Source organism: Panthera pardus, unplaced genomic scaffold (assembly GCF_024362965.1).
Source record: "Panthera pardus isolate Hobbes unplaced genomic scaffold, ASM2436296v1 HiC_scaffold_21, whole genome shotgun sequence".
Lineage (NCBI taxonomy): Eukaryota > Metazoa > Chordata > Mammalia > Carnivora > Felidae > Panthera > Panthera pardus.
In genome coordinates this window covers 517,320-544,559 of record NW_026526777.1, presented here as the reverse complement: position 1 = coordinate 544,559, position 27,240 = coordinate 517,320, and the positions used below count along the sequence as shown (strand labels likewise).

Genomic DNA, 27,240 nt, shown 5'->3' with positions numbered 1-27,240 from the left:
TGACTTTGAAGGAGGCATTTGCCTTTGGGTGGCACAGTGAGCAGCAACCACTTGTACGGACTTTGATAATGCTGCCATCTGGGCTTTTTTGGAACAGATAAATTTGCCAGGGGGAAATGTCTTTGATAGAATGACATATGGTGTGGGCATAGGTACTTTATGATCATTTAATTTGAACCGCTGCAGAGGAACTCGTGAGCTCAGGACTATATAATTGTTTGAACCAGGTGTATCTTCTGGCGGTTTTGTTGAGCATGCTGTCTGCACATGCTGAAATACAGTGAGTGAATGGATGATAGTATGAAATTTTGTCTTTAGTGCTAAGAAATTGCTCTCAGACAGTCCCAGGTGTTAGTCCCACAACAGTGTTAGCCACAGGCAAATTAAATACTTTTGTTCTATCTAATCCTATGGAAAACACAATTTAAAACTTTTTTACACTGTATAGACTTTGAAGAGACTGTTTAAAGTCTCTTAGGGGCTTTTGGAAGATGACTCCTTATTTGATTACACTAGAAACAAACTTTGTTTTATCTCTTAAGGATTCTGAAATACTCTGAAGCAGAATACTCTCCCCCAGTGTATATAGCTGAGATGGAAAAAGAAGAGAAACAAGGAGATATGATTTTGGTGTCTGGGATCAGAACTGGTGCTGCTGTTGTAAAAGTTCGAATTTATGAACCATTCTACAAGGTAAAAAGTTTGTGCCATAAACTTAGATTAAAGAACCTTGCCCGTGGAATATAATTGTTTGGGTTTTTTTTTTAACGTTTATTTATTTTTGAGAGAGAGAGCATAAGCTGGAGAGGGGTATATACAGAGAGAATCCCAAACTGTCTCCACACTGTCAGTGAAGAGCCCAATCCCATGAACCCGTGAGATTATGACCGGAGCTGAAATCAAGAGTAGGACACTTAACTGATTGAGCCACCCAAGCACCCCGAAAGCAATTGTTTCTTATATTTATCTATAGCGGAAGCCCTCTAATCTGATATGATTTGGGTCAGTAATTGGTCATTTAATTGAAAAGTCATTTGAGGGGTGCCTGAGTTGCTCAGTCATTTGGGTGTCTCTTTTTCTTAAATTTTTTTTAAGTTTATTTATTTATTCTTAGAAGTGTGTGAGTGGGGTAGGGACAGAGAGAGAGAGGGAGACAGAGAATCCCAAGCAGGTTCCGCACTGTCAGTGTAGAGCCCAGTGTGGGGCTTGAACTCAAAAACCGTGAGATCATGACCTGAGCCAAAATCAAGAGTCAGGCACTTAACCAACTGAGCCACCTAGGCACCCCAGGAAAGAATTTTTAAATATTTGTAAGATATTCTATTATTTTTAAAATGTTTATTTATTTTAGAGAGAGAGAGATGGAACACAAGCAGGGGGAGGGGCAGAGAGAGAGGGAGACACCAATCTGAAGCAGATGCCAGGCTCTGAGCTGTCAGCACAGAGCCCAGTGCAGGGCTCAAACCCATGGACTGTGAGATCATGACCTGAGCCAAAGTCCGATGCTCAAGCAGCTGAGCCACCTGGCGCCCCTCTATAAGATATTTTAAAAGAAAACTTGTAAGAAGTAAATTTTTAACAAGGAAGATGACCTTCAGGATTTTGCCTATGGAACCTGTTTTTTTCCTTCCTCTTTTAGAACGTGGCAGCAGCATTGATACGTCTGCTGGTTTTGGAGAATATATTTCTTATACCATCCCATGATATTTATCTCTTAGTAGGAGCATATATTAAATACCGAGTTGCAAAAATGGTGCAGGGAAGAATGACAGGTAAGGTGATTTATCTTTTCCTAAGACTTAACATTTCCCAAATCCTTCCTGCTGACAGTAAGAGAAGCAGCTCCACCTTATGTATACACATACTTTGTGTTTTTAGATTTTGTGATAAAGTATTCCTAAAGTGCTATACCTGAGATAATATTGGATAGAGATGGTCCCCATATCTTGAACAGGCTAATGCTTAGCATCAGTGCCTATGGGCTTCTGAATTCTGGTACTAGTTTTTTTTTTTTTTTTTAAGTTTCTTTTTTTTTTTTTTTTTTTTTTTGAGAATAAGAGCACAAGCAGGGTAGGGCAGAGAGAGAGAGACAGAGAGAGAGAGAGAGAGAGAGAGAGAGAGAGAGAATCCCAAGCAGGCTCCACACTGTCAGCAGAGAGCCTGACATGGGGCTCAAACTCACAAACCGTGAGATCATGACCTGAGCGAAGTCAGATGCTTAACCAACTGAGCCACCCAGGCGCCCCTGTTACTAGTTTTAATAGGGCAAGTGAGGAAACTTTACCAGAGGGACTTGAATGATTTTTGCAAAAGTTTTTTTTTTTTTAAATTTAAAAAAATGTCTATTTATTTTTGAGAGGGAGAGAGACAGAGTGTCAATGGGGGAGGAGCAGAGAGAGAGGAAGACACAGAATCTGAAGCAGGTTCCAGGCTCTGAGCTGTCAGCACAGAGCCTGATGTAGGGCTCGAACTCACAGACCGTGAGATCCTGACCTGAGCCAAAGTCAGACGCTTAACTGACTGAGCCATCCAGGCACCCCACGAAAGTTGTTTCTTGAGAAGCTCAGCTCATTAACTGAAAACTCAACACTCTAATGATCCCAGAAGTCCCATTCAGTTTATAAAGTGTGCATTGGATCCATTAGCATTAGTCCTTTCCTTACTTAGTGGGGATCCTCCCTGCTACTTTCAGTTCACTGGTTTTTAAGAATGCAAGCAAGGTCAACAGTTAACTCATGTAGTATTCTCCCCCAAAATGGCTAAATGTTGAAATTCATCATAGTGGGAAGGAAATTAGAAGCAGATCATACTCTTATTTAGGCCTGCTTCCTGATTTTCCTCTTCTAATCCAACAATATGCTGTTGTATGTATTTTTCATGTCTTACAGAGGTGGAGTTCCCCTTAGAACACTACACACTGGAAATGCAAGACCACAGAATTGCATTTAATGGGTCTCTTTCCGGGAAGGTGGCATTACTGGATGAGAAGACAGCCACAGTGACTGCTGTCCAACTGGGCCAAACTAACCTTGTCTTTGTCCATAAAAGTATCCTTTTCAAGTTTTAGCTGCTGATCTATGTTTCCCTGAGCATACTAGACATGTTCCTTGATAAAGTAATTTGGTAAAATTATACTTATTTTGTATAGTTTTATTTTTAACAAAGAACTATGAATTATCATCATAATTTCTAACAAAGGGTAGGTAGAGAAAAGAATAGTTTGAACTTGGGATCTGTTGATTTCAGTACTTATTTGCAACCTCAGTTAAATTATAATTAGGAGATGGGAGGAAGACAGCTTGAAGAAACTTGTGTGAATTTTACTTAATTTGTTCTTTCCTATTTCCACATGAATAATTGAGAAAAGACGGTATGGTATTTTCTGCAGTAGATGCTTAATTAGTATTTGTTAAATTGAGTTGAGAGTAATTCTTTTTTAATTTTTTTTTTTAACGTTTATTTATTTTTGAGACAGAGAGAGACAGAGCATGAACGGGGGAGGGTCAGAGAGAGGGAGACACAGAATCTGAAACAGGCTCCAGGCTCTGAGCTGTCAGCACAGAGCCCGACGTGGGGCTCGAACTCACAGACCGCGAGATCATGACCCGAGCCGAAGTCGGCCGCCCAACCGACTGAGCCACCCAGGCGCCCCTTTTTTAATTTTTTAAATATTTATTTTGAGAGGGAGAGAGCAAGCACGAGTGGGGGAGGGACAGAGAGGGGGAGAGAGAGAATCCCAAGCAGGCTCTGTGCTGTCAGCACAGAGCCCAAAGTGGGGCTTAAATCCACAACAGGAGATCATGACCTGAGCTGAAATCAATAGTCAGATGCTCAACCAGCTGAGCCACCCAGGCGCCCTGGCAGCTAAATGAATATTAAAAGCATGGACCATGATTTTTTTTCTATCATTCCATTTTCTTTAAATTTGAAATTCAAGAATACTTGATTCCTGTGATGACTGCGTCCCTCAGACTTTTCTCAGAAGTATACACATTTAAGTTTCTGCTTTCCAAAAGATAATAAAAGATAGGATTTTTGTTTGTTTCTGTTTGTACATTTATTTTTTTCTTTGGTAGTTCACATCTGTCTTTTCACCCAACTCTGGTTCATATGATTTTCTTAAGAAGAAATTAAGATGTCCATATGAGATCCGTGTCTGGACTCCCAAATTGCACCATATATGTTGTAGAGCCTGGATTTTTAGGTATTTTTAGATAATAATTTTAAGAAAAATGAATAGCTTAAACTATTTCACTAGAAAGAGTGCATTAGAAACTAGAGTGCTTTTATTATTATTATTTTTATTTGAGAGAGAGAGAGCATGTGCATGCGTGGGAGGAGCAGAGGGGGAGAGAAAGAATCTCAAGCAGGTTCCACACTCAGCGCGGAGCTCTGTGCAGGGCTCGGTCCCATAACCCTGGGATCATGACGTGAGCCAAAATCAAGAGTCGGATGCTCAACCAACTGAGCCACCCTGGCACCCTTAGAGTACCTCTTTAACCTTCGAATTTAGACTTCTTTTGACATGTTTTCTCACACTGTTATGATGGTTACATGCTATCTGCAAGAGTGAAGCATCTTGAAACAGATGGTGAAAAAATAGGAAGATGCATGTGATACAATATTGGGTTAGGAAAAGAGACTTTATTATTTTTTTAAAAAAATTTTTTTTGACGTTTATTTATTTTTGGGACAGAGAGAGACAGAGCATGAAGGGGGGAGGGGCAGAGAGAGAAGGAGACACAGAATCGGAAGCAGGCTCCAGGCTCTGAGCCATCAGCCCAGAGCCTGATGCGGGGCTCGAACTCACGGACCGCAAGATCGTGACCTGAGCTGAAGTCGGACGCTTAACCGACTGCGCCACCCAGGCGCCCCTGGAAAAGAGACTTTATACAAAGAAAGAAGAATACTAATGTCCTTAGGTCATATGAATCTAATATTACGTAAAGAAGCTGAAATCTTGCCTGACACATTAGGAATGAGCAAAATTGTGGTTTGTTTGGTATACAGATATAAGTGAGAGTGTTTCTTTATACCTGAGTTGAACTAAGTGAAGCCAGGATCTTTAGAACTCCAAATTATTATACAACTTGATGGAGGGAACCAAAAGGTCAACCTTGGAAACCATGTCCATCTGTTAGCAAATTTTGGACATTGAATCATTTGTATAAGTTTGTATTTTTTAATTCATTGTAGAAAAATGTTGGCCTCTTCTGATACCTTTGTTTCTTGATTTGTGTACAGATTTCACAGTCCAACCTGGAGACCGGTGGAGTCTAGAGGTGGGACAGGTGTATGTCATTACAGTGGAAGTGTTTGATAAAAGCAGCACGAAGGTCTATATTTCAGATGTGAGTGTCTTTTTTGTATTTTTCTAGCCCCTCTTGTGGATGACTTCTTGAGTGGGCCATCTTTCTGGCTACGAAGGGTTTTTTTCTTTTGCTTCCAGATTTTACTTTTAAAGTTACTACTTTATGGTTGTCATTAAATAGTTCTGTCCTTGAGAAATCCTAAACCAGCAGTAAAATATATAGTTCAGTGATAATTCTAGAAAAGAGGTGGAGAGGGTCTCATTCACCGACTCCCTTAGAGTTGGTCACCCCCAGCGACATGGGGCGAGGATCAGTGGCGCCACAGACAGCAGTGCGGCACTCATGTTTCAGCGCCCTTTTGTTTTCCCTGAAAACTGTCAACGTATGGAATGGCAAAAATTATACCCAAATTTGCATAAAGTTTGACTCTTTCTATTTCTGATCACTTGCCATTAATGAATCTTTCAAAAATTAGTATTTTAAAATTATATCTTTCCGACTTTCTATGACGAGATACTTTCCATGATCAGAGCAAAGGTATTATTTTTATTTATCCCTAGAATGCATATCCACACCTTTTTTTAATGCTTTGGGGTTAAGATGGAGTTAGTGAAAAAACATCTCCAGTTTCGTATTGCTGTTGGGCTAATTTTCAGAATCTCAGGATTATGTTCCAGTTCCTACAGGAGTACTTTGAAGAGCAGCTCACTACGGTGAATGGATCTTATCATGTGGTAAAAGCCCTGAAAAGTGGTGTCGTGCTGATAAATGCATCCCTGACTTCCATCATTTACCAGGTAGGAATTTATTTTTATTTAATTCAAAAATTTTTTATTAGTTTATTTTTTGAGAGCGAGAGCAGGGGAGGGACAGAGAGGGAGAGAGAGAATCCTAAGTAGACTTCACACTCTCAGCCTAGAGCTGGACGTGGGGCTCGAACTCGTGAACCGTGAGATCATGAGCTGAGCCAAAATCAAGAGTTAGATGCTTAACCTGCTGAGCCACCCAGCCGCCCCTACCAGATGGGAATTTAAAGGATAATCTTTAAATCCTGAGAACCCTGATGAGGGTTGGATGACTTGTTGATTTGCAAGCAGATACGTGGCATATTCCACCTGTATCTTTCAATAAAAATGAAAAAGAAGACGATAAACCGTATACTTGGTAGTTTATGCCTGTACAGATTTCCTGTTGCAGTTTTTGTTATTGCTCATATTTGCATTTCTGGTCATTGTGTATACATTCACCATTTGAGGTTCCTTTAAAAAATTATTTGGGCGTACCTGAATGGCTCATTCAGTTAAGCATCCAACTCATGATCTCAGCTGGGCTCTGTACTGGGCGTGAAGTTTGCTTAAAATAAAATAAAAAATAAAAATAAAATAAAATACATATTCATGTGCACATTTCTTTGTGTTGTCAGATCCACATAGAGTACTTTCTATTCCGAAAATCCAAAGGATTAATACGTCAGTGTATTTGACCATGCCACCAACCTTGAACTTTTTGCATTGTTTCCATTTCTTATTCTTATAAATGCCATAACTGAATTTCTTTGTACATTTTTTCTTTTGGTTAATTTTTATATGACATAATGCCAGATTTCTGATTTTTAAGTTTCTGATTTTTAACAGCCTGCCAAATTTATCTCCATCTCCCAAACCTATTTGTTCTTCACAGATCCTTTCATCTGGTTATTTAAGACAGATCCCGAGTGGCCCTTGACTCTTCCTTCCCCCTCACCTGCTACATTCAGTACACTGTTGAATGCCATGTCAATTCTTGTGAATGTCTCCCAACCCATTTTTTACTATTCCCATGGTGATTTTCACCTAGACCTTCATAGCAATTTTCTTCCTTCCTTCTTTCCTTCTTTCTTCCTTCCTTTTGCAATCTCTAGGGCTTGAAATCATGACCCCAAGATCAAGAGTTGAATGCTCTACCAACTGAGGTAGCCAGGAGCCCCTCACGTTTTTTTTTTAATGTTTATTTATTTTTGAGAAAGAGAGAGACAGAGTGTGAGCCAGGGAAGGTCAGAGAGAGAGGGAGACACAGAATCGGAAGCAGGCTCCAGACTCTGAGCTGTCAGCACAGAGCCCAAAGCAGGGCTCGAACTCACAAACTGTGAGATCATGACCTGAGCCAAAGTGGGACCTCTAACTGACTGAGCCACCCAGGCGTCCCTAATTTTTATTTTTTTAAATGTTTTATTTATTTTTGAGAGATAGAATACGAGCAGGGGAGAGGCAGAGAGAGAGGGGGAGACAGAGAATCCGAAGCAGGCTCCAGGCTCTGAGCTCAACCCACTGGGCCACCCAAGTACCCCAGTTTCTTTTTTCTTTCTTAACTTTTTATTTATTTTTTTAACAATTTTTTTTAACGTGTATTTATTTTTGAGACAGAGAGAGACAGAGCATGAATGGGGGAGGGTCAGAGAGAGGGAGACACAGAATCTGAAACAGGCTCCAGGCTCTGAGCTGTCAGCACAGAGCCCGACGCGGGGCTCGAACTCATGGACCACGAGATCATGACCTGAGCTGAAGTCGGACACTCAACCAACTGAGCCACCCGGGCACCCCTTTTCTTAACTTTTTAAAAAATGTTTATTTTTGAGAGCATGCTTGAGCACGTGTGCAAGTGGAGGAGGGGCAGAGAGAGGAGGAGTAAGAGGACTTAAAGTGGGCTCTTTGCTGACAGCGGAGAGCCTGATGTGGGGCTTGAACTCACAAGCCATGAGATCATGAGCTGAGCCAAAGTCGGACGCTTAACCCACTGAGCCACCCAGGCACCCCTGTATAGCAGTTTTTTAATGGGTATTCCTACCTCTGATATCACCCCTAGCTGGAACCATATTCTAAAAACTACAGAAATTGTGTGTTTACTGTTTAAATTCCTTTGGTGGCATCCCATTGGTTTTAAGGTAAAGTTAAAACTCCTTAATATGGTTTTAATAGGGCCCTCCATGACAGAGATCACAAAGGGGGTGATCTCTAGCCTATATCTTGGTTTGTGGTCTTTTTATTTTGGCGTGCAAACTTTCCATTTATTTATTTTTTTGACCTTTTATTTATCTACTTATTTTAGAGAGCGAGAGAGCATGAATGGGAGGGGGGAAGAGGGAGAGAGAGAGAGAATCTTAAGCAGGCTCCAGGCTTAGCACAGAGCAGATGTGGGGCTGAATCCCATGACCCTGGGATCATGACCTGAGCATCAGTTGCTCAACTGAATGAGGTGCCCCAAAAACTTCTTTTTAATTGAGAAATTTTATTTATTTTTTACTTATTCTTTTTATTTGACGGTTTCTTTTTTTTTATTACTTTAATTTTTTTAAATGTTTATTTTTGAGGGGCGCCTGGGTGGCTCAGTCGGTTAAGCGTCTGACTTCAGCTCAGGTCACGATCTCACGGCCCGTGAGGTCGAGCCCCGCGTCGGGCTCTGGGCTGATGGCTCAGAGCCTGGAGCCTGCTTCTGATTCTGTGTCTTCCTCTCTCTCTGCCCCTCCCCCGTTCATGCTCTGTCTCTCTCTGTCCCAAAAATAAATAAACGTTAAAAAAAAAATTAAAAAAAAAAAAAGAAGAAAAAAAATGTTTATTTTTGAAAGAGAGACAGAGTGTGAGCTGGGGAGGGACAGAGAGGGAGACACAGAATCTGAGGCAGTCTCCAGGCTCTGAGCTGTCAGCACAGACCCCGACCATGGGGCTTGAACTCATGGACCAGGAGGTCATTATCTGAGCCTGAGATGGATGCTTAACCGACTGAGGCACCCAGGTGCCCCTTAATTTAAATAAAACCTAGGATTTCTGCTTCTCTAGGTTATATGAAAATCTGACAGGGGCATCCGGATGGCTCAGTTGGTTGAGCATCCGACTTAGGCTCAGGTCATAATTTCACTGTTTGTGAGTTCAGGCCCCGAGTTGGGCTCTCTGCTGTTAGCCTGCTTCGCATCCTCTGTCCCCTTCCCTCTGCCCCTCTCCAACTTGCACTCTCTCCAAACAGAAAAAAAGAATCTGACAATGATTAACTGGGACAGACTACACCATTTAGACTATGCTTTTAATTCTGCTGTTTCCCTCCATTCACTATTATTTCATATTCAGCTTAATAGGCCTGTCTAGGGGTGCCTGCGTGGGCTCAGTTGGTTAAGTGTCAGACTTCCGCTCACGCCATGATCTCATGGTTCATGAGTTCAAGCCCCATGTCAGGCTCTGTGCTGACAGCTGGGAGCCTGGAGCCTGCTTCGGATTCTGTGTCTCCCTCTTTCTCTGCCCCTCCCTTGCTTGCGCTCTGTCTCTCTCTCAAAAATAAATAAACATTAAAAAAAAATGCTGTGGGAATTTAATTTTGTGACTCTACCTGAATGATTGGCCCAAGACAACTTTTCCAGTTGCAGGTCTTGCCACTCTCTCTCCATTATGTATCAACCACACTGAACTTCCAGTTTCTAGAAAATGCATTCTTCCTTTTTGCCTCTAAGTTTCCTTTCCATTTGTTTATTTTCATTGTTATAAACAAATATAGTTTCTTTTGTCTATAAAACTTTGTGTACTCAGTGTGAAACATCACTTCTTCAGGCCTGTTTTCCCCTTTCATATATATTCTCAGAACTCCCAAACTTCCCAGGTCATAATATTCATCATATTTTACTGTTATTATTTGCTCCTTTTATCACATTATAAACTTTGAGGGCAATGATTATGCCTACTTTGTTCACAACTGTTGCCCTAACATCTAACAGAGTGACTAACATGTTGTTGGCAGAAATAAGTATTTGTTAAGTGGTGTTTGGGTTACTTCTAACAATTTTAGGTTTACATTCATTAGTAAAATATGTCCATTTTTTTCAACAATATTTACTCAACAGTTTTTTTTTAAGTTTACTTATTTATTTTGAGAGAGAGTGCAAGTAGGGGAGGAGCAGAGAGAGAGAGGGAGAGAGAGAGAATTCCAAGCAGTCTCTGCACTGTGCAGAGCCCAATGCAGGGCTCGAACTCAGGAACCATAAGATCATGACTTGAGCTGACGTCGGACACTTAACTGACTGAGGCACCCAGGTGCCCCTCTTTTGTTTTCAATATTAAAAGAATTTTTTTTAAGTAATCTCTACACCCAACATAGAGCTTGAATTCATGACCCTGAGATATCAAGAGTGACATACCCTGGGGCACCTGGGTGGCTCAGTTAAGTGCCTGACTTCGTTCAGGTCATGATCTCACAGTTCGTGGGTGCTGACAGCTCCTGGAGCCTGCTTCAGATTCTGTGTCTCCCTCTCTCTTTGCCCCTCACCTGCTCATGCTCTCTCTCTCTCTCAAAAATAAATAAACATTAAAAAAATTTTTTTAATAAAAACAATGTGACATACTGTACCAACTGAGCCAGCTAGGCACCCCCTCAGTTTTTTCAATAATATTTAATACACAGTGATTTTTTTTTTTGTACACTGTATGGCATTTCTGGCAATTTGACACTATTCTAGAATCATTCTTCAATCCCAAAGATCCTGCTTTTTAAAAAATAATACGTTTTAAAATGAGCTCTCACCATCACCTCTTTATTTTTATTTATTTTTTTAATGTTTATTTTTGAGAGAGAGAGAGAGAGAGAGCAAGAGAGGCAGAGTGCAAGTAGGGGAGGGGTAGAGAGAGGGAGACACAGAATCTGAAGTAGGCTCCAGGCTCTGAGCTGTCAGCACAGAGCCTGACGCGGGCTCAAATTTGTGAACCGAGAGATCATGACTTGAGCCGAAGTCAGATGCTTAACCGACTGACTCACCCAGGCGCCCCACACCCTTACTCTTTTAAAAATTGGTTTTATTTTGATATTTTTGCCTAATTATGCTGTTCATCAAGTTCAGATTTGGTGTGGAAATTGTAATTGACACCTACTGTACTCTTTTTTTTTTTTTTTTAAATAAAGCTTCACTAAAAAAAATTTTTTTTAATGTTTATTTTTGAGAGAGAGAGAGCACAAGCAGGGGAGGGTCAGAGAGAGAGGGAGACACAGAATCTGAAGCAGGCTCCAGGCTCTGAGCCAGCACAGAGCCTGACGTGGGGCTCAAACTCACGAACTGTGAGATCACGACTTGAGCTGAGGCCAGATGCTTAACCAACTGAGCCACCCAGGCACCCTGACACCTACTATACTCTTAATTTGGTGAGGCTAGAGACAGTTCTTGGGTTTTCCTAGTTTCCTTAATACCTAGTCAAGAGATAGTAATTCATCTTTTTTGTGTTGGGATTAAAATGTGGGTTATATATGGTCCGAAATCGGAGAGTCTTCATTGAATATATTGGAGCACTTAACCATTTTGGAGGAAAAGTTATCATTAATAACTTTCTTAAACTGTTTATTTTGGAATTATAGATTTACAGGAAGTTATAGAAATAGTACATAGGACAAGATGTACAGATGGCCAATAAACATATAAAAACATGTTCAACATAATTAGTCATTAGGAAAATTCAAATCAAAATCATAATGAGATACCACTTGACACCCACTGGCTGAAAATAAAAAGGACAGACAATGATAAGTATTGATAAGCATGTAGAGAAATTTGAACCCTTACACACTCTTGGGGGGAATGTGTGTAAGTGAGTAAACGGTGTTGCTGCTTTGGAAAACACCTGGCAGTTATCAACAGACAAAATATAGAACTACTGTGTTACCCAGCCATTCTGCTCTTACGTATATATGCAAGAAACATGAAAACATTTTGACTCAAAAGCTTGTGCATGAATGTTCATAGCATTATTTATAGTAGAAAGTGGACACAACCCAAATGTTCATCAGCTGAGGAGTAGATAATAAATTATGGTGCATCCATATTCCATACAATGGAGTATTTGGCAATAGAAAACAAGTACTGATATATGCTACAGCATGGGTAATTCTTGAAAACATTATGCTGAGTGAAAAAGCCAGACACAGGCCACATGTTGCATGATTGCATTTATGTGAAATGTCAAAAACAGGCAAATCCATAGACAGAAAGCAGTAAATACGGTCACCTAGGACTGGGGGAGGGAGTGGTCAGCTAGGGATGGGAGAGGGAGTGGTCACCCAGGACTGGGGGAAGCAGTGGTCACCTAGGACTGGGGGAGGGAGCAGTCACCTAGGGCTGGGAGAGGGGAGTGGTCACCTAAGGCTGGGGGAGGGAGTGGTCAGCTAGGGCTAGGAGAGGAAGCGGTCATCTAGGGCTGGGGGAGGGAGTGGAGGGCTTGGAGAGTGACAGCTAAGGTGTAGGGTTTGGTTTTGGTGTAATGAAAATGTTCTAAAATTGATTGTGGGGATGGATGAAAAACTGAATGTACTAAACATAATGCCCTTAATATTTATCTAAATTGTTAACATGCATCAATATATAATTTAAAAACTGCTGAGTTATATTCCATTGTATTGATACACTAGAGTTTTTTAACCATTCAGCTATTGAAGGACATTTTTTTTCCCCTACTATTTGGCTATAATAAATAAAGTGGCTCTGAACCCTTTTTATTTTTAAGTTATTTATTTTGAGAGAGAGAGAGGGAACAGGGGAGGAGCAGACAAGGAGAGAGAGAATCCCAAGTAGGCTCTGTGCTCTCAGCACAGAGCCTGACACAGGGCTTGAACCCACAAAACTCTGAGATCATGACTTGAGCCAAAACCAAGAGTTAAGACACTTAACCAACTGAGCCACCCAGGTATCCCAATAATTCTAATAATTTATCTATAGAATCACTTATATTTTATATCATATCATCTGTAATTGACAGATTTGTTTCTTTCCTGTCCTAATCCAATACCCACTTTTTCCAATCGTAATGCCTTTTACTTTTTTTTCTTGCCTTATTCACAATCTCCAGTACAATGCCAAACAGACATGGTAATAATGTTTCTGATCTCAAAGGAAAGCTTTTTCTCTGTTAAGTGTGATGTTTAGTTTCTTTAAACAATATGCCCTTTCAGGGGTGCCTGGGGGGCTCAGTCAGTTAAGTGTCCAACTTCAGGACATGATCTCACGGTTCATGGGTTCAAGCCCCGCATGGGGCTCTGTGCTGACAGCTCAGAGCCTAGAGCCTGCTTCAGATTCTGTGTCTCCTTCTCTCTCTGCCCCTCCTCTGCTCACACTCTGTCTCTCTCTCTCTCTCAAACATAAATAAACATTAAAAAAATTTTTTTAAAGGTATGCCCTTTCAAATTACTGAAATTTCCTTTTATTCCTAAGTTCCCATATCCTAGATGAATGAATGTTATATTTCAGTGTATATTTCCTGCAAACGTTAAGATGATTCCGTAATTTTGGGGCACCTGGGTGGCTTAGTCAATTAAGCGTCCAGCTTTGCAGGTCATGATCTCTGGGTCTGTGAGTTCGAGCCCCGCATCAGGCTGTGTGCTGACAGCTCAGAGCCTGGATCCTGCTTCGGATGCTGTGTCTCCCTCTCTCTCTGCCCCTCCCCTGCTCACACTCTGTCTCTATCTCTCAAAAGTAAATGTTAAAAAAAAAGATGATTCTGTAATTTCTTTTTCTATTGTGAATTTCAGTAATTAATTTTTTAAGTTTATTTATATTTAGAGAGAGAGAGAAAGAGCACACAAGTAGGGGAGGGGCAGACAGAAAGGGAGACTGAGAATCCCAGGCAGACTCCATGTTGTCAATGCGGAGACCAACTTGGGGCTTGAAGTCCTGAACTGTGACGTCATGATCTGAGCCAAAATCAAGAGTCTGACGCTTAAATGAGTGAGTGATCCAGGTGCTCCTGTTACTTTCTTTTCTATTTTTTGGAATAGTTTCAGAAGAATAGGTTTTTAAAAAAATTTTTTTAATGTTTATCTAAGAGAGGGAGAGGGAGAACGAATGGGGAGGGGCAGATAGAGAAGGAGAGGGAGAGAATCCCAAGCAGGCTTTGCACTGCCAGCACAGAGCCTGGTGTGGGGCTCGAACTCACAAACTGTGAAATCATGACCTGAGCCAAAGCCAAGAGTCAGACACTTAACTAAGCCACTGAGGCACCCCCAGAAGAATAGGTATTAATTCTTCTTTAAATTTTTGGTAGAATTCACCTCCGAATCCATCTGGCCCTGGACTTTTGTTTGTTGGCAGTTTTTTGATTACTGATTCAGTTTCATTGTTGGTAATCAGTGTGTGCAATGTTCCTATTTCTTCCTGTTTTAGTTTTGGTAGGTTATATGTTTCTAGGATTTAATCCATTTCTTCTTGGTTGTCCAATTTGTTGTCATCTAGTTATTCATAATATTCTCTTATAATTGTATCTCTGTGGTTTTGGTTGTTATTTCTTCTCTTTCATTTGTGATTTTATTTATTTGGGTCCTTCCACTTTTCTTTTGGATAAGTCTGACTAGAGGTTTATCAGTTTTTTCCCCCAAAGAATCAGCTCCTGGTTTCATTGGTCTGTTCTCTTGTTTTTCAGTTTCTATATCATTTATTTTTGCTCTAATCTTTATTATTTCCTTCCTTTTGCTGGTTTTAGGTTTTGTTTGTTCTTTTTCTAGTTCCTTTAAGTGTAAGATTAGATTGTTTATTTGAGATTTTTCTTGCTTCTTGAGGTACGCCTGTATTTCTATAAACTTAGAACCACTCTTACATCCTAAAGGTTTCAAACCATTGTGGTTTATTTTCATTTGTTTTTGTGTACTTTTTTATTTCTTTTATTTAATGGTTGACCCATTCATTGTCTATTTAACCTTCACATATTTGTGGTCTTTCCAGATTTTTTCTTGTGGTTGACTTCTGGTTTCATAGCATTGAAGTCAGAAAAGATGCATATGACTTCAGTCTTTTTGAACTTGTTGATGCTTGTTTTGTGGCCTAATATGTGTGATCTGTTCTGGAGAATGTTCCACATACACTGTAAAAGGATGTATATTCTGCTGTTTTGGGATAGAACGCTCTGAATATATCTGTTAAATACATTTGGCCCAGTGTGTCATTCAAAGCCATTGTTTCCTTGTTGATTTTCTGTTTTGATGACCTGTCCATTGATGTGAGTGGTGTGTTAAAGGCCTGTAATGTTATTGTATAGTAATTGTAATATCATTGTATATTGTATTGCATTTGATAATAGTCAATTAGTTCCTTTATGTTTTTTATTAATTGTTTTATGTGTTTGGGTTCTCTCATGTTGGATGCATAAATATTTACAATTGCTATATTTTCTTGTTGGATTGTCCCTTTTATTATTGCAAAGTGCTCATCTTTGCCTCTTGTTATGGTCTTTGTTTTAAAGTCTGTATTGTTACTTCAGCTTTCTTTTGACACCCATTTGCATGATAAATATTTATCTGTCCCTTCACTTTCAGTCTGCAGGTGTCTTTAGGTCTAGAACGAGTCCCTTGTTGGGATCCTGGCTGGCTCAGTCAATAGAACATGCGACTCTTGATCTTGGGGTTGTAGGTTCAAGCCCCACATTGGATGTAGAGATTACTTAAAATAAAATCTTAAATAAACAAAATGGGTCTCTTGTAGGAAACATATAACTGGGTCTTTGTTGTTGTTGTTGTTTTATCCATTCTGTGTCTTTTGATTGGAGCATTTAGTGCATTTACTTTCCAAGTCATTATTGGTAGTTATGTATTTATTGCCATTTGGTTACTTGTTTTCTGGTTGTTTCTGAAGATTTTCTCTGATCCTTGTCTTTCCCTCTTTCATCATATGCTGGTTTTCTTTAGTGATGTATTTGGATTTCTTTCCTTGTATTCTTTGCTTATTTATTAGTGGTTTCGATTTGTGGTTGCCATTAGGTTTGTATATAACCTCTTCTGCATAAAGCAGTCAATATTAAGCTGATGGCTGTTTAACTTTGAACCCATTCTTTCTCTTCTCCTCCCCATGTTTATGTATATGTTGTCATATTTTAGATCCTTTTATTTTGTGAGTTTCTTGAGTGAGTTTTTACAGAAATATTCATTTTTACTTCTTTTGTATGTTCTACTTTACATACTCTCACTAATGGTCTTCCCTTTCTATTCATAGAGTCCTCTTTAGGTTTCTTGTAGGGCTGGTTTAGTAGTCATGAACTTCTTTAGGTTTTACTTGTCTGGGAAACTCTCTCTCTCTGCTTCCATTCTGACTGAGAGTCTTGCTGGATAGAGTATTCTTGGCTGCAGGTTTTTCTCATGTAGCACATTGGTCATGCTACTCCCTTCTGGCTTGGGAAAAATCTATTGATAGCTTTATGGGTTTCTCTTGTATGTAATTGTCTTCTTTTGTCTTGCTGCTTTTAAGATTTTTTCTTTTTTTTAATACTTTTTTTTAATGTTTTTGTTTTTGAGAGAGAGAGAGAGAGAGAGAGAGGGAAAAGAGCACGAGTGGGGAGGAACAGAGAGAGAGAGGAGAACAGAGGATCCAAAGCAGGCTCTGGGCTGACAGCAGAGAGCCCAACATGGGGCTTAAACCCACAAACCATGAGATCATGACCTGAACCAAAGTCAGACACTCAACTGGCTGAGCCACCCAGGTGCCCCTTTAATAATTTTTTTAATGTTTATTTATTTTGAGACAGATAGAGTGTGTGAAAGTAGGGAAGGGGTAGAGAGAGAGAGAAAAAAAAAAAATCTCAAGCCTGCTCTGTTCTGTCAGCACAGAGTCAGACATGGGGCCTGATCTTATCAACCATGGGATCATGACCTGAGCTGAAATCAAGAGTCAGACCCTTAACTGCCTGAGCTACCCAGGCGCCCCTAAGATTTTTTCCTTACCACTCTATTCTGCCATTTTAATTACAATATGTCTTGGTGTGGATCTGCTTTTGTTGGAGGTTCTCTGTGCCTCCTCGATCTGGATATCTGTTTCCTTCCCCAGATGAGGGAAATTTTTAGCTATTATTTCTTCAAAGGAATTCTCTGGCCCCTTTTCTCTTTCTTCTTCTTCTGAGATTCCTATAATACAAATGTTTTTACGTTTGATGGAGTTACTGAGTTCCCTAAGTCTCTTCTTGTTTTACGTAATTCTTTTTTTTCTCCCGTTTGTTCAGCTTCGTTGGTTTCCATGACTCTGTCTTCTAGGTCACCGATTCGTTCCTCTGCTTCCTCCAGCCTGCTGTTCATTCCATCAAGCATGCTTCTCATTTTACTTATTGAGTCCTTTATCTCTGCTATGTTATTCCTTATCTCTGTGTTAATGGTCTCACTGGTGTCCTCCACTCTTTTCTCAAGTCCAGCGAGTATCTTTATGGTCATTACTTTATTTTTATGTATGTATGTATGTATGTTTATTTTTGAGAGAGAGAGAGAGATGGAGTGCAAGCAGGGAAGGGGCAGAGAGAAAGAGGGAGACTGAATCCAAAGCAGGCTTCAGGCTCTGAGCTATCAGCACAGAGTCTGATACAGTACTTGAACTCACCAACCATGAGATCCTGACCCGAGCCGAAGTCGGACGCTTAACCAATTGAGCTACCCAGGCGCCCCTATGATCATGACTTTAAATTCTCCATCAGGCTTGTTCCTTCTATCTGTTTCACTTAGATCTCTGACTGTGGTCTTGTCCTGTTCTTTCACTGGACAGATTCCTCTGTCTTCTCATTTGGTCGAAGTCTCTGTGCCTGTTTCTGTGTACTAAGAAAGTCAGCTACATCTCCTGCTGTTGAAGGTAATGGCCTTATGAAAAAGAGGTCCTGTAGTGCCCTGCTTCATAGTGTCCCCTGTTGCCCAGGGCCTGGCGCTTCCGGGAGTATCTCCAGTGTGTGCTGCCTGCATGTACTCTGCTGTCGTGTCCTGGCTGCTTTACCTTCCAAGCCAGTCGTCTGCAGAGGCTCTCTGTGCCTGTTGTGGGCAGTGTTTGGTCCCTGGCCTGAACGTGGCAGCTTTTAAGTCGATGTGCTCTGGTCTGCTTATGAGATGAAACCTGTTGCCGCCACCGCCAGAACCCAGGCCTTGCAAAACTCCTGGGTTGAAAGATGTGGTGTGGGCAGGAGTTCGGACCGCTCTTCTGGGGTTGGGAGCTTGCTGTGCTGGGAGTGGGGCGAGCGTAAGTGGCAGCGGTGGTTCCTCTGGAGTGCGGGGGGGCGGGGCTTGGTGTAAGCAAGTTAGGTAGCGAGTGTGGGCACTGCACTGGTTCCCACAGGTGCCCTGTACTTACCCTGAGAGGCAGGGGAGGGAAACGGTGCCTGCTAGTGCCTTTGTTTCTGGAAGGGTCTCTCTGTGAATGCCGCCTCTCTGGGATGCAGTTGGAGAAGAGCAGATAACCTCCCCACTGTGTGTCCCAGATGCTCTTCAGATCTCTTTTTCCATGCTGTGTGTCTGCAAGCTGTTTGCTCTGCTTTCTGTCCAGGAGCTGCTCGATGCCCCCTCCCCCCAGCTCCCAACACTCTCCCCTCCCATGCCCATGGACCTTTAAAACTCCAGGCCTTAAGCCCCAGGTTGCAAGTACTCGAAATTCAGCCCCTCTCACCTTCTGCTTTCCCAGCCAGTTGCTATGGGGAATCATTGTCTCCCTGTACTCCCCTGTACGCTAGTCTGTCTCTCACCCTTCTCCGTGACTTACTGCGGCTCCCTCCCCACCACAGTGGCCACAATCTGTTTCCCTCCCAAACCATGTCTTCCTATTTTCTTCAGCATGGCTTCTTTTCCACCCCTAGTTATGGAGTTTGATCTGGTAGTCTTCAGGTCGGTTTTGGGGGGTATTTAGGAGGATCTGGTAGTTATATTCATGGGAATATATTCTGGGTATATTCATGGGACGAGGTGAGCCTAGGGTCCTCCTAGGTTGGGGTCTGCCACTATCTTCCCTAGCCCCCAGAACACCCATATCTTATAGCAGAATGATGTTCTCTTAAACTGAAAGACTTATTTTCAGTTTATGATCCAGCTACTTTAAAGACTGAGGAGAAAATTCAGGACCATTATCACAGATGTGAGAATGTTAATAAATATTTCAGGGGTGCCTGGGTGGCTCGGTTAAGCATCCGACTTTGGCTCAGGTCATGATTTCACAGCTCATGGGTTTGAGCCCCATGTCGGTCTCTGTGCTGACAGCTCAGAACCTGGAACCTGCTTCAGATTCTGTGTCTCTCTCTGTCTGTGCCCCTCCCCTGCATCACACACTGTCTCCCTCTGTCCTAAAAATAAGTAAACATTGCAAAAAATAAAATAATAAATATTTCATATTTCTGGGCTTCTTTAAAAACCAGATAGATAAAAAAAATTGATTGATTGATTTTTACCTTTGTAGGGAAAATGCCAAGATAGTTGAGTGGGGGCAGTTGTTTTATCTCTATACATTCCCCCCCAATCTTGCTGTTTCTTTAATGATGAAAGGACTGTCTTTTTTTTTTTTTCATTTTTTTTTTAACGTTTATTTATTTTTGAGACAAAGAGAGACAGAGCATGAACAGGGGAGGAGCAGAGAGAGAGGGAGACACAGAATCTGAAACAGGCTCCAGGCTCTGAGCTGTCAGCACAGAGCCCGACGTGGGACTCGAACTCACGGACCGTGAGATCATGACCTGAGCCAAAGTCGGACGCTTAACCCACCAAGCCACCCAGGCGCCCCAATGAAAGGACTGTCTTACCCCTAGCACCTTTAATGTTCCTTTTATTCTGAGTAGCTTGGCATATCCCTTTGTCTTCATAGTTTACATATTTAACTGATGGTTGTTCAAGGGTCTTTCTTTCTGAAACTATGGTATCTCTTCTTATGTTGATAAAACTTTGTTATGTCAGGAAATTTTAACAATTTTCCCAGATGGTGATACTTATTTTAACTCTGATAAAAGCCCTTTCGTTATTATTGGAGTATAGAAGCTGTGGTTCTTCAGTGAATAGGAATATTTATTTACTTCTTTTGTAGAAAGAAACTGGTTGCATAATTCATTAGCACACCATTTTGCTGATGTTTTGCAAATAAATGAATGTGGATTGTAAAAAAGTCCTTATAAAATCTGTTTTGCACCCTTTTCCCTATAGAATAAAAATATTCAGCTTATAAAATTTCCAGTTGTACATCAGCAAGAAGTGAAGATTTATTTCCCTATCAAGCTTACACCCAACTTTCTGGCATTTCCTCATCATCCTATGGGAATATTATATCGTTATAAAGTACAGGTATGGTGTTCTATAATACGAAAAAATTTACAAAGAGATAATTCAGTTTCTCTGATAGCTTAATTTATTGAAATTTGGTTAATGTTTAAAAATTTTCCCCCTAATCCTAGTAACATAACCCAGTTTCTGGTGACAACCAAGTTGTTGTTGAATACTATCATCTTGATAAGACATGCTGTACTTTCGGTCTCTCTTCCACATATTCATTACTTGTGACTTTTGTAAAGTTTTGTCAAGCTCCCTTGTGCCCTTTTTGACATTTTGTGATAGTGCCATTACATAAGCTCCCTTTGGTATTTCCCTACCCAAGTGCCTACTTTCCTATAGCATCATATCTTCTTAGCATGTCCAGAAATAATTTCTTCTTTTTTTTTCTTTTGATGTTTATTTATTTTTGAGAGAGAGAGAAAATGAGCAGGGGAGGGGCAGAGAGAGAGGGAGACACAGAATCTGCAGCAGGCTGCAGTCTCTGAGCTGTGAGCACAGACCCTGATGCGGGGCTCAAATTCACGAACCACAAGATCATGACCTGAGCTGAAGTCAGATGCTTAACCGACTGAGCCACATAGGTGCCCCCAGAAATGATTTGTTATATAGTTTTATTATTTCTTAAACTTTATTTCACTGGGTTTTACTTCTTTGCTTAAATTTCATTTTCCTCCATTGGCAGTTAAATATAAATAGGGTTGTTATTTTTTCACAGGTAGAGGGTGGCAGTGGCAACTTCACTTGGACCTCTTCTAATGAAACAGTGGCTGTGGTGACCACCAAAGGAGTAGTGACTGCAGGCCAGGTCAGGGGGAACAGTACTGTTTTGGCCCGAGATGTACAAAATCCCTTTCGATATGGAGAAATTAAGGTAAATAACTCTCCAAAGATCCTTATTATCACCCCTGAGACACTGCTGGCTAAATTTAATTACAGAACAAATAAAAATAATAAATTTAAGTACAGAACATGTTTTTTTTTTTTTTTAATGTTTATTTATTTTTGAGAGAGAGAGAGAGAGCGAGCACAAGCAGAGGAGGGACAGAGAGAGAGAGGGAGACGCAGAATCCGAAGCAAGTTCCAGGCTCGAACCCACGAACCATGGGATCATGACATGAACTGAAGTCAGATGCTTAACCGACTAAGCCACCCAGGCGCCCCAAGTACAGAACATGTTTAAAAATCTTTCTACTCCAAATTGGGTATTTGAAAATGAGGCTCAAATTCAATCTGAAAGTACATATTCCTTAAATATTTCTGGACCTTGGTTGAATCCTGCTTCACTTCACAGCCAGTTACTGAATGGGTATTCTTGTTTCCTTATCTCTCAAGTGGAGATAATGATAGTATCTACTTCAGTGGGTTATTGTCAGAATTAAATGAGGTAAGGTTTTTTCAATGCTTGGAATATATTCAATAATTAGTTATCTATTTTTGTTACTGTACTTTGTTATTATCACATGACCTTCGTAATAACTTTATTTTTAGTCTCATATTGCTTGTCTTGATTAAAAACTTCTTTTTACTATATAATCGCATTCTTGTTTTTCCTCCACTTTTGATATATGTTAACGTGTGTTGTCCCCTGAAAGACTTAGCATTTTCTTATCATTCAGTGAACATTTACTAAGTACTCTTAAGGCACTTAACTCCATACTAGATATCATAGGACATTCAAAGCAACATAACATATCATCCCTGCTTTAAAGAATCCAAATTCTATTTGGGAGATCTATTCACATGAATTTAAATAACATTTTAAGGGAATTATGTGAGTTATTTTAAAGCAGTATATGATTGAGAGCTACTTGAATTGTGTAGTAAAAGTATTATTAATATATAAAAGAAAAATCCTTGTAGATTTGACTACTTAGAGACTGTCATGAAGAGATGAGAATTTGAACAAGACTTTGAAAGATAGAGCCAAACTAAGGCCTAAGGATCAAACTCAACCTGCTGCTTTTTTGATAAAGTTTTATCAGAACACAGCCACCCTCATTCATTTATGTATTGCTACTTTTAAGCCACAACTAGAGAGTTGGGGGTTGTCTCAGAAACTGTGTGCCCCCCCTTCCCCCCCCCCCCACAAGCCTAAAATGTTTGCTGTCTAGCTTATTCCAGAAAACTTTTGCTGATTCCCACAGTAGATAGTGGAGAGCCATCCCAGGTTTTTAAGGTCAATAATATGGTAGAGCTTGTGTTTAGAAAGTACCTGATTATTTTTTTTGTCGGTCACAAGTATAATATTAAACAACAACAAAAAAAGGAATGGAAGATATTTGCTAGTGCTATGTACTAGTAGATTAGAATTGATCGAAGGGAGAAAGGAAGGAAAAGTGTCCAGTTAAGCCTGACTTAGTAATATGGTATTGAGAATAGAGAAAAGGGGGAAAATGAAGTGTTATTTTGCAGGTAGACTTAGTCAGATTTGATGCCCAGTGGAGTGGGGAAGACTGAAACAGACAGGGGTTTCTGCAGCTTTGGCAGCTGGATGAATATAAGATGCAAGAAAAGGAAAAAGGAAAAGAGGAAGATGATGAATTCAGTTTTGAATACATTTAGTGTGATTCACCTGCGGAGCATCTGGGTGAATATTTGTTATTGATAATAGGGTTCTGAAGTACAACTGAAAGATTAGGACTAGAAATAAACATTTGGAATTATCAGGATATGGTTGGTCATTGAAGTTTTGGAACTGGGTAAGGTTTCCGAGGAAGAGCGTATAGGCAGAAGAGAAGGTGAACTCTGAGTAACATGTGTCATTTTAAGGGATGTAGGCAGAACAAGATGAACTAGCAGAAGGACCAAGGAAAGTGACAGAAAAAATAGTCCCTTTGGGCTACCATAACAAAATACCACAGACTGGGTGGTGTGTAAACAACAGAAATTTATTTCTCACAGTTTGGAGCCTGAGAAGTCCAAAATCACGGCACCAGCAGATTTGGTGTCTGGTGAGGGAAAATTCCAGATTCATAGGAGGCTGTCTTTTTTGCTGTAACCTCACATGGTAGAAGGGCTAGGGAGTTCTGTGGGGTCTCTTTTATAAAGGCACTAATTTAATTTCATTCATGACCTGATCAGCTCCCAAAGTCCTCACCTCCTAATACCATCACTTTGGGGAATTAGGATTTCAACATAGGAATTTGAGGGGGGGGGGGGCACAAACATTTAATCTATAGCAAAGACAAAAGATATTTTTTAAAAGATACTGAGAAGAGGAAGTGCTTTATATCTGAGGTTAGCAAAGTTTTTCTGTAAAGGGCCAGACAGTAAATATGTTAGCATTTGTAAACCATGTATATATACTCTCATATTCTTCTTTGTTGTTGTTTGTTTTAAAACCTTTTAAGGATGTGAAAACCATTCTTAGCTTACAAAAACTAAGAAAATTGGGCACTGGCCATCATTTGCCAGATTCTTGCTGTATGGTGTTAGATGCTTTAGACAAATCAGTTGACGAAGGAATGAAATGAGTGACATGATTAACACTCCCTCCCCAACACACAGTATATGATACATATTTTTGTACACAAAACATACATACGTGTTTACGTATGTGTGTATTTAAATACTTAAGGAACGCTTTCTTTTCTTCTTAGACTTTCCTGACATAACTTTCTTGAAAGATTAATTTTTTCCCTCTAGATATATGTCCTGAAACTGAACAAAATGGAACTGTTACCATTTCATGCTGATGTGGAGATTGGCCAGATTATAGAAATCCCCATTGCAATGTATCATGTAAATAAGGAGACCAAAGAAGTCATCGTGTTCACAGACTGCTCTCATTTATTGTTGCATCTGAACATGGATAAGCAAGGGGTCTTTACTCTTCTCAAGGAAGGTAAGAGTAAGCCTTTTATTTTCTCCTTTCTTTGTCTTCGAATGAAAGGACCAACCATCAATTCAGAAACTACAAACTATAGTATAAATTCACATATTACCTTTCTTTGTAGTACTTTTATTTATTCCATCAACTGCCTTGTTATGATGTAATTTAAAAACAAAGGCACAGAAATTGAATAGCATTTTCAGAGTCCTTGTAGCTATTCCTTCAATTCCTATGAAGATCTTTCTAATCTCAAGCTTCCTCTTTAATATATATATCATACATCTTTCTAAGATAGATGTAGTGACATTATTAAATTTATTCAAAAAAAGAAAGTATCTTTTTCTTTCTTTTTTTTTTTAAATGTTTGTTTATTTTTGAGAGTGGAGGGAAGGCCAGAGATGGGGGCACAGAAGATCCAAAGTGGGCTCCGTGTTGTCAGTGGGTTTTGAATCATGAATGGTGACATCATGGCCTGAGCTGAAGTTGGACGCTTAACTGATGGAGGCCCTCAAGGCACCCCAAGAAAATATCTTTTTTTTTCTTTTTTTCATTTTTGAGAGACAGAGAGCATGACGGAGGGAGAGGCAGAGAGAGAGGGAGATACAGAATCCGAGGCAGGCTCCAGGCCCCAAGCTGTCAGCACAGAGCCCGATCTGGGGCTTGAACTCACGAACCATGAGATCATGACCCGAGCAGAAGTTGAACACTTAACTGACTGAGCCACCCAGGTGCCCTGAAAATATCTTTTTCTAATGAAAAGAGAATATGAAAAGAGAATATGAAGAAGCTATCCATAAAGACCAACATCATTTTCTCTTACCAAACATTATGTGTGATCCTGATTACTATTGTCTTTTAATCAGTAATAACAGTGGGTAGCATCCAACATTTACTTAGCTATTTGCTATTTGCTAGGCTCTGTTCTGAATACTTTTCATATATTAGCTCATTTAATTCTCACAGTACATCTGCAATTTGGACTTCTCCCTTGCCAAGTGTACTATATAATATCTCTTTTGGAATACCTGGGTAGCTCAGTAGGTTAAGCATCTGACTCTTCATTTCAGCTCAGGTCATGAGCTCACGGTTCGTGGGTTCGAGCCCCGCCTCGGGCTCTGGGCTGACAGCGTAGAGCCTGCTTGGGATTCTCATCTCCCTCTCTCTCTGCCCCTCCCTCACTTGTGAGTACTCTCTCTCTCTCCTGTGTCTCTCAAATAAACAAACATTAAAAAAAATAACGTCTCTTTCCTCTTCTCTGTTCTCAAGGTGTGTCTCCTAATTTTTAGGCCCTCACTATCTCTCACCTAGAATATAACAACATCCTCCTAATGCTGCTTGCCTTTGATAATCCATGGCCACCACATGGAGTTTCATGAAACTTACTTTCATTACTTTTCCTGCTCAAAAATTGAGAGGCTTCTCACTGCTGGTGGAATAGAGCTGAAATCCTTAAAGTTTATGTTCAAGGCCTCTACAAGAAAACCCAGTGTGCCTTTTATAACTTCATATTTTGGCTTCATATATGTCTCTAGCCACACAAACTGCTTAAGTGAAAATTTCCCGTGTAGCCACCCTTCACGTACTCCTGCGTATCTCATTTGTATTTCTGTCTTTGCTCATTCATCACTTGAGATACATCTTATACATGTCTAAATCTTCCTTTACCTCTCCAACTAGAAGTAATCTTTCTGTTTTCTAGACTTCCATGTTTATCATTTTCTTTTTTTAACTTTTATTTTAGAGAGCATGAGCAGGGGAGAGGGGCAGAAGGAGAGAGAGAGTGAATCTCAGGCTCCAGGCCCAGTGCAGTGCAGAACCCAACCCGGGACAAGATCTTATGAACCATGAAATCATGACCCGAGCCAAAATCAGGAGTTGGACGCTTAACTGACTGAGCCACTTAGGCGCCCATGCTTATAATTTTCTATTAATACTTTAATTTATGTAAATGTTCACTTTCCCGTTCTAAACTATAAATGCCTTTGCTGATATATATGTTATGTTCCTCACTGAACATAAAATTGTGTCTTACCTGATACATGTTAATAGAAGGAACAGATTTTTATATAGATTTGATATAAACATTTGGGGCCTAGTAGTGTATGAGATCAAGATGTTTTTTAATGTATTAAAATTCTTATATTTCTGTAGACTGATCCCCATTGAGAACTGACTGCTTATTACCCTAATGAAGTCATGTTTTTTTGATTTGCAGGTATTCAAAGACCTGGACCAACGCACTGTTCTAGTACACATATAGCAGCCAAATCTCTAGGCCATACTCTGGTAACAGTGAGTGTGACTGAGTATGAAGAGTATTTGGAGAGCAGTGCCACGTTTGCTGCTTATGAACCCCTAAAGGTGAGGCATTTCATGGTAAGGAACTGGCATATCTTTTCATGGAACCCACTGTGTCCACTTAGAGTCTTGCCAGCTGTCTGTGTTTTCTGTGAAAGATCGGTTATATTTGTGTTCTCTTTATTTACCACTCCTTCACTCCTAGCTCTACAGTTCTGTCATCAAGCCTGAGTATCAGGGAGTGTACTCCCTCATGTGTCTGCCACAGGAATATCTTCAAGCTCTATCAGCAAGTTGTAGGTCTTTTCATTTCTTTCTTCTTTTTTATTGAGGTATAAAATATGTATAGTAAATTACATTAAGTACGCTGATCTTAAGGTACTATTTGAATGTTTACATGTGCATATATACCTGTAAACATGACTCTGAACAAGATATTGAATATTAGTATGGTCTCTTTTAAAGAACTCTGAAAGAAAACTTGATTCTAGAGAGGGAGGTCATCATCTTTTACCCTTTATACTTCAAGATTTTCAACAGAACAGTCATTATGGAGGGCCCTAAGGACTGGCCCGTTATAACTGGGACACTACGGCAGGTGGCAGTTCAAAACAAATGTAGAGCCTGGGATGCTTTCATAGTGGATCCCTTCAAGAACTACAACTGATGTCTAAAAGTTCTTGCTAATAGATACACATCCCGACTCAGTGACTCTTGGGACAAGGAGACACTCAATGGGGGGGAATTAACACTAACGAAAGAGGCAAGGTA

The 27,240-nt window shown here is 40.2% G+C and overlaps 1 protein-coding gene across 10 annotated transcripts in view; it reads left to right on the top strand.

The window, feature by feature from the left end:
* The window catches only part of NUP210L (nucleoporin 210 like), an 87,841-nt gene that overhangs the window by 11,520 nt on the left and 49,081 nt on the right, over nucleotides 1–27,240 (top strand). For 8 of the 10 annotated variants that reach the window (XM_019431222.2, XM_053908673.1, XM_053908679.1 and 5 more), the window contains 10 exons: nucleotides 543–693; nucleotides 1,640–1,772; nucleotides 2,889–3,047; nucleotides 4,136–4,204; nucleotides 5,245–5,351; nucleotides 5,969–6,109; nucleotides 20,214–20,351; nucleotides 21,055–21,210; nucleotides 23,985–24,183; nucleotides 26,387–26,532. In XM_019431222.2, the coding sequence (XP_019286767.2) occupies nucleotides 543–693; nucleotides 1,640–1,772; nucleotides 2,889–3,047; nucleotides 4,136–4,204; nucleotides 5,245–5,351; nucleotides 5,969–6,109; nucleotides 20,214–20,351; nucleotides 21,055–21,210; nucleotides 23,985–24,183; nucleotides 26,387–26,532 (1,399 nt within the window). The remainder of the gene's footprint in view (nucleotides 1–542; nucleotides 694–1,639; nucleotides 1,773–2,888; nucleotides 3,048–4,135; nucleotides 4,205–5,244; nucleotides 5,352–5,968; nucleotides 6,110–20,213; nucleotides 20,352–21,054; nucleotides 21,211–23,984; nucleotides 24,184–26,386; nucleotides 26,533–27,240) is intronic. The other 2 variants (XM_053908675.1, XM_053908676.1) reach the window with 2 other exon arrangements.